The 9774-nt window shown below is 39.5% G+C and overlaps 4 protein-coding genes across 5 annotated transcripts; 2 read left to right on the top strand and 2 right to left on the bottom strand.

The window, feature by feature from the left end:
• Nucleotides 1–381: 381 nt before the first annotated feature.
• On the bottom strand, nt 382–2323 carry LOC132790091 (box A-binding factor-like). Its single transcript, XM_060798525.1, has 3 exons — nt 1765–2323; nt 963–1079; nt 382–898 (listed from the first exon to the last, which is right to left on the bottom strand). Exons 1-2 carry the CDS (start codon nt 2321–2323, stop codon nt 1075–1077), a joined length of 564 nt encoding a protein of 187 aa, XP_060654508.1. The 3' UTR covers nt 382–898; nt 963–1074.
• Nucleotides 2324–2332: 9 nt separating this feature from the next.
• On the bottom strand, nt 2333–6296 carry LOC132790090 (poly(A) polymerase type 3). 2 transcript variants are annotated; one of them, XM_060798523.1, is made up of 6 exons: nt 5565–6296; nt 4699–4864; nt 3881–4625; nt 3612–3808; nt 2688–3548; nt 2333–2611 (listed from the first exon to the last, which is right to left on the bottom strand). In XM_060798523.1, the coding sequence occupies exons 3-6, from the start codon at nt 4602–4604 to the stop codon at nt 2333–2335; spliced, it is 2061 nt and encodes a 686-aa protein (XP_060654506.1). In that variant the 5' UTR covers nt 4605–4625; nt 4699–4864; nt 5565–6296. The 2 variants fall into 2 exon arrangements, with proteins under 2 accessions (XP_060654506.1, XP_060654507.1); XM_060798524.1 differs by lacking the exon at nt 5565–6296 and adding an exon at nt 5419–5510.
• A 550-nt stretch (nt 6297–6846) lies between these two features.
• LOC132791458 (uncharacterized) lies at nt 6847–7338 on the top strand. Its single transcript, XM_060800385.1, has one exon. It carries the CDS (start codon nt 6972–6974, stop codon nt 7335–7337), a length of 366 nt encoding a protein of 121 aa, XP_060656368.1. The 5' UTR covers nt 6847–6971; the 3' UTR covers nt 7338.
• Nucleotides 7339–7348: 10 nt separating this feature from the next.
• LOC132791457 (ubiquitin-associated domain-containing protein 1-like) lies at nt 7349–9349 on the top strand. The gene is made up of 5 exons (XM_060800383.1): nt 7349–7489; nt 7551–8040; nt 8095–8430; nt 8486–8789; nt 8850–9349. Exons 1-5 carry the CDS (start codon nt 7461–7463, stop codon nt 8996–8998), a joined length of 1308 nt encoding a protein of 435 aa, XP_060656366.1. The 5' UTR covers nt 7349–7460; the 3' UTR covers nt 8999–9349.
• Nucleotides 9350–9774: the final 425 nt, after the last annotated feature.

Below are 9774 nucleotides of genomic sequence, written 5' to 3'. Positions count from 1 at the left end.
ATTTTGTAATACTCTCCAGGGTTTTTCATTTGAGCATTCTTTAACTTTAAATTATTACTTTTCATCTTGCCGGAAAAGGATATGCCTATGGTATAAAATATTTAATATGTAAATGTTTTTCCCGTTTGAAAATGCCAGAAATGTATGCAGTTTTGAAGTTGTTTTTATTGTGCAAATCCAGCTTTAAAATCGAAGGACATATGTATAAGCGCTTTTCTGCATAAGTCTCTATGAAAAATAGTACTGCCCGTTGTGAATCCATAACCATCCAAAATAAAAACAAGGTTTGGTTTTTTTTTGTAGCTTTCGCTATTTGTTTTTTATTTTATTGTTTATTTGGTAAAATTAAATCAATATTTTCATTTCAATTATATATTTTTTGTTATTACCTTTTTTCAGTTATCTTTTCTTAGAAAAACGAACATAATTGTTTCAAATTTTCAGGGTACAACTAGAAGAAGAAGAAAACAAATATTGAAAACAATATAAAATTAAAAGAAAGATAGAAATAGATTCTAAAATTCATAAGTAGATATTCTTCGTGTCATAGTTTTAATTCAATTGTTTCTTTCATTTTGTTGTTCTGTTGCTATCAGCGCTCTCACCGTTACACTTTTTTCTCATACTTCCTCTCTTTCTCCCATTCTTTTACGCCACTCTTCTCATACCAGCTGTGGGAAGTAAAAAAGATGTACAACAATATTATTGGGGAGAAAACTTTAAGACAAATGTTAGCGAAATGCTTTCTTCTGACGATCATAAAGTTCTGATTCGCGTTTGTTTGTTTGTTGTTGTCGCTATTGTTGTCCGCTATCTATGGTATATTTTGCGTTTAAACGCAGATTGGTTGAAGAAAGATTAAAAATAAAACAATATTCTCCAGGCTTAAAATGGAAACCTACAAAATTAAGAATAATTTCATTAGAAACATCACAAAATACAACTATTTATTGTATTCTTACCGTTTTGTATAAAATATTTGGGATTCCATTCAGTAGGGGCATCAATGCCAAAGGAAATCAATGTGTAGGTTAACTATGAAAACTACGCCTTAATGGTAGATGTAAAAGCTTTTTACACTGTAAATAAAGAAAATTATACAATTTTATCATTATTACATATAAGAATATATTTTATATATATTTAAGTTAGTTATTTTATTAATATTGTAAAGAAACCTTTTTTGCTAAATCTTTATAAGTCTGTAACTGCATTTTGCTTAACATTCAAACAAAAAGAAATTCATACAATTTATTTTTAATTTTATTTTGCGATTATAATTTTAAAATTTATTTCAATTGCAATTCTCGTTTATAAAGTATTGTAGTTTCTTCTAAAAACTTATTTTTATATATTGAAAAGTTAAGATTTTTTAATTTTAATTTGTTTGTCTTTATTATTTTATAATTTATTTCAATTGCAATTGTCGTTTATAAAATATTATAGTTTCTTCTGAAAAGTAATTGTTTATATATATTAGAAAGTTAAGATCCCTATATTAAAAACTAAAATATTCGAAAGTTGTTTGTTTTTTTTTATTTTAATAAAATTTTATTTAATCTAAAATGCATTTGTACTTGTACTTGGTAATTCTGATTTTCATCTGGACCAGGAACCATGTTGTTATCATATACTAGTTTTGCTTATTTTTAAAAATAAATGTTTAAGTCAATCAAGAGTAGAGTAAAGGAAAGTTTTAACATAGGACAGTCTTATCACAAATACAAATAGTTGAAAGGAATGAAAGACATTTAAATGACTTACAAGAAATTGTCGGCGCCGCTGTTGCGGCTGCTGTTGCTGCCGATGTTGTTGCAGATGGCATATTAGCTCTGGCAACGACATGCGGTTGCTGTTGTTGTTGCTGAAGTTGCTGTTTCTGTGTTTTTTGTGTAGGTGGTTGTTGCTGTTGTTGATTCTGTTGGTTGTTGTCATCATCGTCATCAATGTAATAGCATAAATTCGCATTGTTGCCGCCACCGCCAACGTTGCTGCCACTGTTGCCATTTTTATTGCTGTTAGAAGCAGCAAATGTTGCTGCTGCTACTGCTGTTGTTGTTGCCGTCGCTGTTGCTGCTGTTGTGGTTGATGCTTGCTTGCGCTTATGTCCCGTTATGCTTAAAGCAGCCGATAGACTCGAAGTCGCATGCAGTATTGAACGCTGGTTAAAAATGCTATTAGACGCAGCCGCTGCAGCCGCATTGTTGTTCTTGCGAAACTTATGATGATGATGGTGTGAAGACGACGATGACTGCGGTGGCGGCGCTGGCTGCTGTTGTGACTGTGGCTGTGGCGTATGCTGATGCTGTGCTGCTTGTGGCATTGGCGGTTGTCACGAGCATGCCACCTCGGCTGTGGTTGTATTTTTGTTATTGTTATTGTTGCTGGCAGCACTGTTGTTGCTGCTGCTGCTACTACTGCCGCCGCCGCTATTGTTGTTGCTACCATTATTATGAATCCCTGCCTGATCTGTTGTATCCATGCAGCTGCTGCTATCTGCACCATTTTTACCAGTTGCTTTGAAGCTAGGCGCATTCATTTGCGCTGCTGTTGGAGTGTTTGGTGTTGTACCGCCCATATCGCTGGAGGCATTTGAATTGTCCTCAGTTAACTACTTACAAAATTAATAATGTTTAATTATATATATTCGTATTTTATTTAACTAATCGATTTCGCACACAACTCACCGACTCGCTAAGTCGATGCACTTTGGCACCGCTTTCACGTCCACGATGATTGCCGCCAGTAGCTTGGCCTGTGGGTGACGGTTCTTGTGACTGTGCTAGCTCTGTGGAGAGGCGCTTGCGATTGGCCATTAGAGTGTTGTTAAAAGTGTTGTGACTTTCCATCGACTTGCGCTCACGTTTGAGGAAGTCCGAATCAAGATAGAGCGATAGTTGTTTGCGCTTGACATGGCGCGCATCGATAGCCATGCCCTCCTTCAGCATTTTGATGTTGACGCCATGCATGATGACATGCTCGGTGAAGTTTTGTATGCTCTCGGTGAGGTCAATGTTGAGGTTCTCGGAACGCTCGAATTCGAGCCCAATGAACCAAAGTGAACAGAATGGTGAAGTTGTGATTGCGGCGTGAGATGGCTGCTGCTGCTGTTGCTTCAGTTCGTCTTCGTTGCCGCTGTTGTTTTGTGAATTGTTACCGCCAACGCCTTTCTTTAGCTCGAAACTTTTTGGATTGACATGGGCAAGTGCAATGTGAGGATTGCGCTCAAGATTGCCAATGAGCAGGCGCACCTTGGACTCAACGAGACCGCACCATTCCAAATGATCGTCAGCTGTTTGGGAGTTAACAAGCAGCACAATAAAGTGGCGATATCTGTAGAAGAAGCTGGGCGCCTCGAAAAGACGATCCCAGCTGACGCGTCCCAGCATGATTTCATCCGTGATGCTCATGCCACGGTTAAATTCGGTCAATATGACCTTCTTCGTAGACTCGGACACATTGAATGTGGAGTTTTGTTGTGGATATGCGGGTGTTATAATTGGCATCAAATGATACCGATCCGAAGCGTTGACACGTGGATCCCAAACCTGTTTATAAAAAAAGACCATATTTAGAATATACCACGATAGAAAATAGTTGTTGTAACTTACCTGGAAACGCAGGTTGACGTTATCGGGATGCTTTAGCAAGACGGGGTTGGGCCACTTCCAGCGCGAGAATACCAAAAAGAACTTGTGCACCAAGGTAGCAGCTGCAGCATTTGGATAAAGCTGGCAGGTACGTGCCACTAGCATTGCCCAGGTCACACCGCCGAAATAGCCCAAGGAATTGGAATAGATGCCATGCTCTAAAAAAAATAAGAGAGAATTTTTTGTTAGTTTCGGATGTATCAAAACATTTTTAAGATGTTAATACTTACTCTTGGCCCACAATTTGATGGTGCGCAATGCTAGACGAAAGTTTTCAATGTTGGGCACCAAAGCGAGAATCTCGTCAGTGACACGGCAGCCGTTAAGACTGCGCACCGAACGAGGATCAAGATTCTTGAGCAGATTATCATCGCGCAGATCAAAGTCATCGGGTATTTCTTTGAGCGATAGACGTGCAAATAGTAAATCGATCTCGATGCCATCAAAGTTCATTTTAATGACCGGCACAAAGGCCTCCTCAACCGAACGGCATTCGGTGACCTCGGGCTGTTTCTTCAGCACCTCAAAGAAGCTTTGGAAGTAGTCGGTGCGCTCAATGTTGCGCGGTGCCACACAGAGGGCATCAATATCAGCACCCTTATGATGCACACCCAGTCGATACGACCCAAATGTGTAGATTTTGCCGCCCAGCTTCTCGGCTGCTGCCTCGGGCATGTTCTTGCTAACGGATATATCTTTGACCCACTGCTTGACCAGTGTATTCAATTTGGCCAGGATTTCCATGCGATGATTAAGCTCATCCTGGCTCTCAAACACCTTGTATGGCTCCAGCGATTTGCTCAGCTCCTCCGTACGGAGCAGATCTTCTGGTCGCGGCTCTGCCAAGCTAATGGCCGATGTCATGCCCAATTGTTTGGCTGGCTGCGCGCCGCCCGAGGTAGTATTGCCATTGTGTGGTTGGTGCTGCTGGCGTGTTGGTTCGGAATTCCACATGTTGATTCTTAGTTTTAATTACTGTAAGAGAGATGAAGGGATTTATCTTAATATGCTGTTGATGGATGAAGATGATTAAATATGATTTACTTACCTAACTAGTCTTACAAATTATCCTTTTGTATTTGTAGTATTTTAATATCTTAGTATTAAATTTGCCTGTTGCTGTTGTTGGTTGTTGTTGTTGCTTCTGCTACTTGTAGTAGCAATAAATGGAATTATTTATGTTGCTTGTTGTCGCTGCGCACAATAATAAAATGCTGCAATAGAAATGAAAAGATTTGTATTATTTGTCCTTCGCCTTCAGCTGCTAAAATTGGTGCAAATCAAAATACTTCCGACAGTTTTGCTTGTCGGAATTTTATCACTTCTCCGTGTCAGCAAAAATTGCAATGCAAGATAAGATATTTCGCAAATACAAATAATATAAACAAACAAGATGAAAGTACAAAGCGCAAGAAATGCTAACAAGTGTTGAGTCTTTTGTTAATAATCGGAAAAACAGCTCAAATTTATCTAACGATAAAACCGATAGAGTGACAACACTGAATAGCGCTCAATGCACATTTGTAACGGCAAATTGTTCTTCTGTTGCTCACAAATAAACAAATGCGTAAATATTGTTTTTCGTTTTCGGCAATGTCGAGAAAGAAAAGTGCAAGCTAATTGTCGATACGTTACAAACATAAACAAAGAGCAACAGCAAAAATGCGTATCAAAACGAAATCACAAATCAGATAGACACCCACACATGGACTCTGATATACATATACGCAATAGAGCGCAAAGCGAAATTAAAACCAAAAAAACTTACGCTCACTGGTTGTAGTAGTTGTAGTTGTCACGCACCCACACGCACAATTAGAGTTCTCAAACACGATTGATGTGTGTTAAAGAAATGTGAACCGCTTATATACGATTTGAGACTAGGAATTTCGGCTAACGGTGGCTTTTACCTACCTGCGCTTCTTCGTGTTGTTGTTGTTGCTGTCGTGTAGTTCTTCGGCTAAGCTAAGGTTTCGGCTTCGAAATTGAAGTTCAGTTATATGCACGAAGTTGTTGCGTCTTAGGTAGTTGCAATGGTGGTTGTGGTGCTGGCGGCGTAAATGTATGCGTGTGGTGTTTTGTATGCATGTGTGTATACATACACATGTATGTGTATGTAGGTAGTATGTATGTATGTATTTTGGCAGCGTACGAGTGTTTAGGCCCATTCATTTGAGTCGTTCGTTGAGTTGCCTTCCGTTCCGGCTTTTTCATGCACTTTTTCCTGTATACTTGTGTATTGTTATAATTGTGTCGCGATTTGTGTTTTATTCGCGCGCTGTCTCCTTCATTGCTTTCATATCAGATTCCGATTCTCTCTTCTATACCCACATGTAACACTCGTTTTTTTACGTTTTTTCTTTCTCTGGCTTGCTTCTTTTATGCTACGTGACTCGAACTCGCTTGCAGACTGACGCACGCCATGCAAAACAAAATTCACTTTTCATTCAATTGCTTGTACAACGACGTACTACGTATGCACACACAACATATTAAGATGATGAAAACACGGACACTGCATTGATGAAATTGCGTTTGGATTTTAGTGTGTATTCGACATTTTTGCTTTCCGTTTTACAGTTTGATTTGCGCGTTCTACAAATTAATATATTCTCGAGAACCGCAACGACCAATACGAATTGTGTGGATAAGAGAAAAGAAAGCAGCGTGACCACAAATTGTCTTCCAAAATATACTATTTTCTATGATAAATATACCAGCATCTGCTATTAAAAGCTTGGTTACACTTTATTAGTGGTGGCACAAAAGCTCAAACATTGCGGCGCAGCTTTTTGAATTACAATGGCTTCTTTGTTTCTCTAAGTTGTAGAGCCGCAAGAACATTTTACTAATTTTATAGCACTTCCTCTAAACAGTGTTCAGTTTTGCAATAACAAAAACAAATTCTTTTAAAAAAGTGCGCATTGTTTTTCATACGAATATACACATAGCAAAGATGGATATGTTACCGCAAGTAATATACCAAATATGTATTTTTTCCAAATTGTCGGTATAAAGTATTTTATAAAGAGTACAGAAAATGCAATCCACAAAGCATGTTTAATATAATTCAAATCGGATATTTGCATTAACAGTGCAATTAATAAACATGTATTTATTTCATTTTGTAGATAAGATTTGCTATTTATTTTAACTATCCGATTTTTACTTAGTTTAAATGCAATCCACAACAGTTGCACGGATGTGGCAACGCTGCCAACAGCTGAGCGATGTATTTGTATTTTGTTGGGGGAATTGTAAAACTGCAAAAAACGGAAACAATGTAAATTCAATTGAAAAACAATAAATGGCAGCCACAACATGATACCCTGGATGCGCGAGAAGTTCAACGAGAAGCGCGCAAAGTGGCTGGCGCGCAACAAGCAACGCGGCACTGATACGGAAACAGAGACCAATTCCACTCACAGCGCCCGCAACAGTAGCGCTGCTCCAACCACAGCAAGCAGCGGCAGCGATGCCGAGAGCAATCTTAGTCTGGGCAGCGGCGCCTCTGGCTCCATGGTGCAAGTGCATACCACCGAAATGGAAACGCAGACAGACGGCGGCGTCATCGGTGGTGGAAATTGCGTGTTGCGAACTCCATCGCCGGCAAGGAGGCGACGCATCCAGTTGGAGTTGCAGCTGCAGCAGGAATCGATGGGGAAGGCAGAGCAGGCGAATGCGTAAGTTGCCAAGTGTTTAATTGAATGTTGTGAAATAGTTTTTTACGTTTCGAAATTCTCCGTTGGATTAACGCAACATCATCCAAATCAAAACATAATTAACAACTGGAATTAACCAAAACAAACTATGCAAAAACTGCGCAGTTTGTTTCTACGGTAAGTAATGTGGTTCCCTTTTGCTGTCTCCTTATTGAATTGCTTTAACTTTGAACAACAGCAAAACCCAAACAAGACTCACGTCAGCATCGTCTACAATTGTGGCGGATCCGGATGCATCGAAGACGGGTGAAACAATCACCGTTCGCGTCATCTGTCCTAGTTCCCGTGTGCTCATCTTCAAGACGGACATCAACAAGCGACTTAATGACCTCAAGAGCGAAGTCATCCTCGAGCTGAGCGACGATCCCGACTCCATACAGTTATTTGCACCCGATGTCCGACATTTGAATCCACGCTATCGACTTTATCGTGCCGAATACTTTGGAAGCGAACTTAACGAATCCCAGACACTCGCCCAGCTGAGTGTGCGTCACAATGAGACCTTCATTCTATCGCCCCGCCGCAATACGCTGCCCCAAACTGTGACGCGTACTCGTGAGGTGCCCGGACCCAATGATGCGCTACTCGAGAGCGCCACGCGCTTTGTGCAGAACAACACAAACTCTCTGCCCATCATCGACATCAATGAGATCTTCCAGCAGTCGAATGTAAGTGTTGCCATTTACCAGCAAATTGTGCTAATACATGTAATATTTGTACAGATTCAGTATGATGTGCGCAAGGTTCTCATCTCGTTGGCTCAGGCATCGGCAGCAATCATTGGCGCTGGTCCATTTGCGCCACGTTTGATAGCCATGTTGAAGCAGCGTCTGGTCAATAGACGCAATCACCAAGCGGACACGCTGCAGTGCCTGGTGGACATGGGTTTTACGCGTGAGATCGCTGAGCAGGCATTGAGGTCCAACAATGGTGTCTACTCCACCACCTTAGAGTGGCTGATACAAAATCAGCGGGAGGAGGATCCAAATCAGTCGACAGTGATGAATATGCAGCGCAGTCTCTCATCCATATCGCCTTCAACAATTGTGACCAATAATGTAACTATATATATAGAAATTGAATACTTCTTATGCTATAACTATTACGTTCTAGGAAACCATTGAGAATACCGCCGCTTTGATGCAAATCGTTCGAATTTACAGCCATCGCGATACGCCGCCAAATGAGGAGCTCATCGAGTCACTAACCGAGATGGGCTTCGAGGAGAATGCCGTCATCTCGGCGCTTAAGAAGACAGGAAACAACAAGGCCTCCGCCTGCGATTGGCTTTGCGATAATCGGTCTGGTAGCGTTATAGAGCTGCGCGAAGGTTTAGCATCCGATTCCCCTATACTAAAAGTAATTCTCGAAATGCCGCAGGTCCAACTTACACTCAGCAATCCAAAGACCTTTTTGGGTAAAGTTATAATTTATGACTAATCGAATGCGTTGTATTAATTGCATTTTCTTATTTTAGCCTTTCTGGCCATACTGGAGAATGAGAATGCGATTCGAGTGTGGCGCGGCGATAATGATACCACCTCGGTCATCACACATATCCTGCAAAAGTACCACGAGGAGAAGCATGTGATGGGCATCAATCAGTTCTATGTGAATCGCTGGTGATCCGACTACGATCGACGCATTATCAAAGTGGCTTTATATTATTGATATTAACCAAATTCTATTTACTATATATAGATAACATGCATTCACATACATACTACATCAACATCATTTATATATATGTACATCTATGTACGCAAATCAATCGTTACATATACATATATGTAGCCATATATATATTTGTATATATAAATATATACACTCACTCACACACATATTTAGGTACGTAACGTGCATAGTTAGAAATAAGCCTGCATTGGAGCCTAGAAGAAGATATTTTTTGTAGCCTAACAGACACAAAAACAAAAAACAAGAACAAAACCAAAAACTACAATAAACAAATTGAAATAATTTGCACCATGCCAAAGATGCAAAACGCTTCGCTTCGCGCACGGGCTGCAAATCGTAAAACGCTTACCGATCAGTACGAAAAGCATAAACTAGCATATTAAAATCAATTACATATATATATATATTTATAAATCATCTAGTTCTAGTCAAGATCTTAGCTTTTATATAGCATTATACATCTATCGGAAACTCGCACAATTTGCAAATCGAACAACTAAAATATTAACTCGATACTTTTTTTAAACTTCATGAGTGATTGAATCATTTGATCGATGATTACAATAAAGTTGTTGGCCATTTGAAAAATATAGAGTGAAAAAAGGTAAATTGCAACCGAGCGTCAAGTATTATTTTGTAAAACAATTATTGTATTTTATCATTATAATTATTATTTAAGTAATAAGCAAATAAATTAGTTTTTATAC

This window comes from Drosophila nasuta, chromosome 3 (assembly GCF_023558535.2).
Source record: "Drosophila nasuta strain 15112-1781.00 chromosome 3, ASM2355853v1, whole genome shotgun sequence".
Taxonomy (NCBI): Eukaryota; Metazoa; Arthropoda; class Insecta; order Diptera; family Drosophilidae; genus Drosophila; species Drosophila nasuta.
Note: the sequence above shows the minus strand (reverse complement) of the source record. Positions and strands in the feature narration are given on the sequence as shown.

Coding starts and splice junctions, on each gene's coding strand:
- LOC132790090 (XM_060798523.1), bottom strand. CDS start 4,604: ATGTGGAATTCCGAACCAACACGCCAGCAGCACCAACCACACAATGGC. Junction 3,809..3,880: donor CATCAAATTGTGGGCCAAGA/GTAAGTATTAAC, acceptor TATTTTTTTTAG/AGCATGGCATCTATTCCAAT. Junction 2,612..2,687: donor TGCATCGACTTAGCGAGTCG/GTGAGTTGTGTG, acceptor TTTTGTAAGTAG/TTAACTGAGGACAATTCAAA.
- LOC132791457 (XM_060800383.1), top strand. CDS start 7,461: ATGCAAAAACTGCGCAGTTTGTTTCTACG. Junction 7,490..7,550: donor CTGCGCAGTTTGTTTCTACG/GTAAGTAATGTG, acceptor TTTGAACAACAG/CAAAACCCAAACAAGACTCA. Junction 8,041..8,094: donor AGATCTTCCAGCAGTCGAAT/GTAAGTGTTGCC, acceptor ATATTTGTACAG/ATTCAGTATGATGTGCGCAA.
- LOC132790091 (XM_060798525.1), bottom strand. CDS start 2,323: ATGCCACAAGCAGCACAGCATCAGCATACGCCACAGCCACAGTCACAA.
- LOC132791458 (XM_060800385.1), top strand. CDS start 6,972: ATGATACCCTGGATGCGCGAGAAGTTCAACGAGAAGCGCGCAAAGTGG.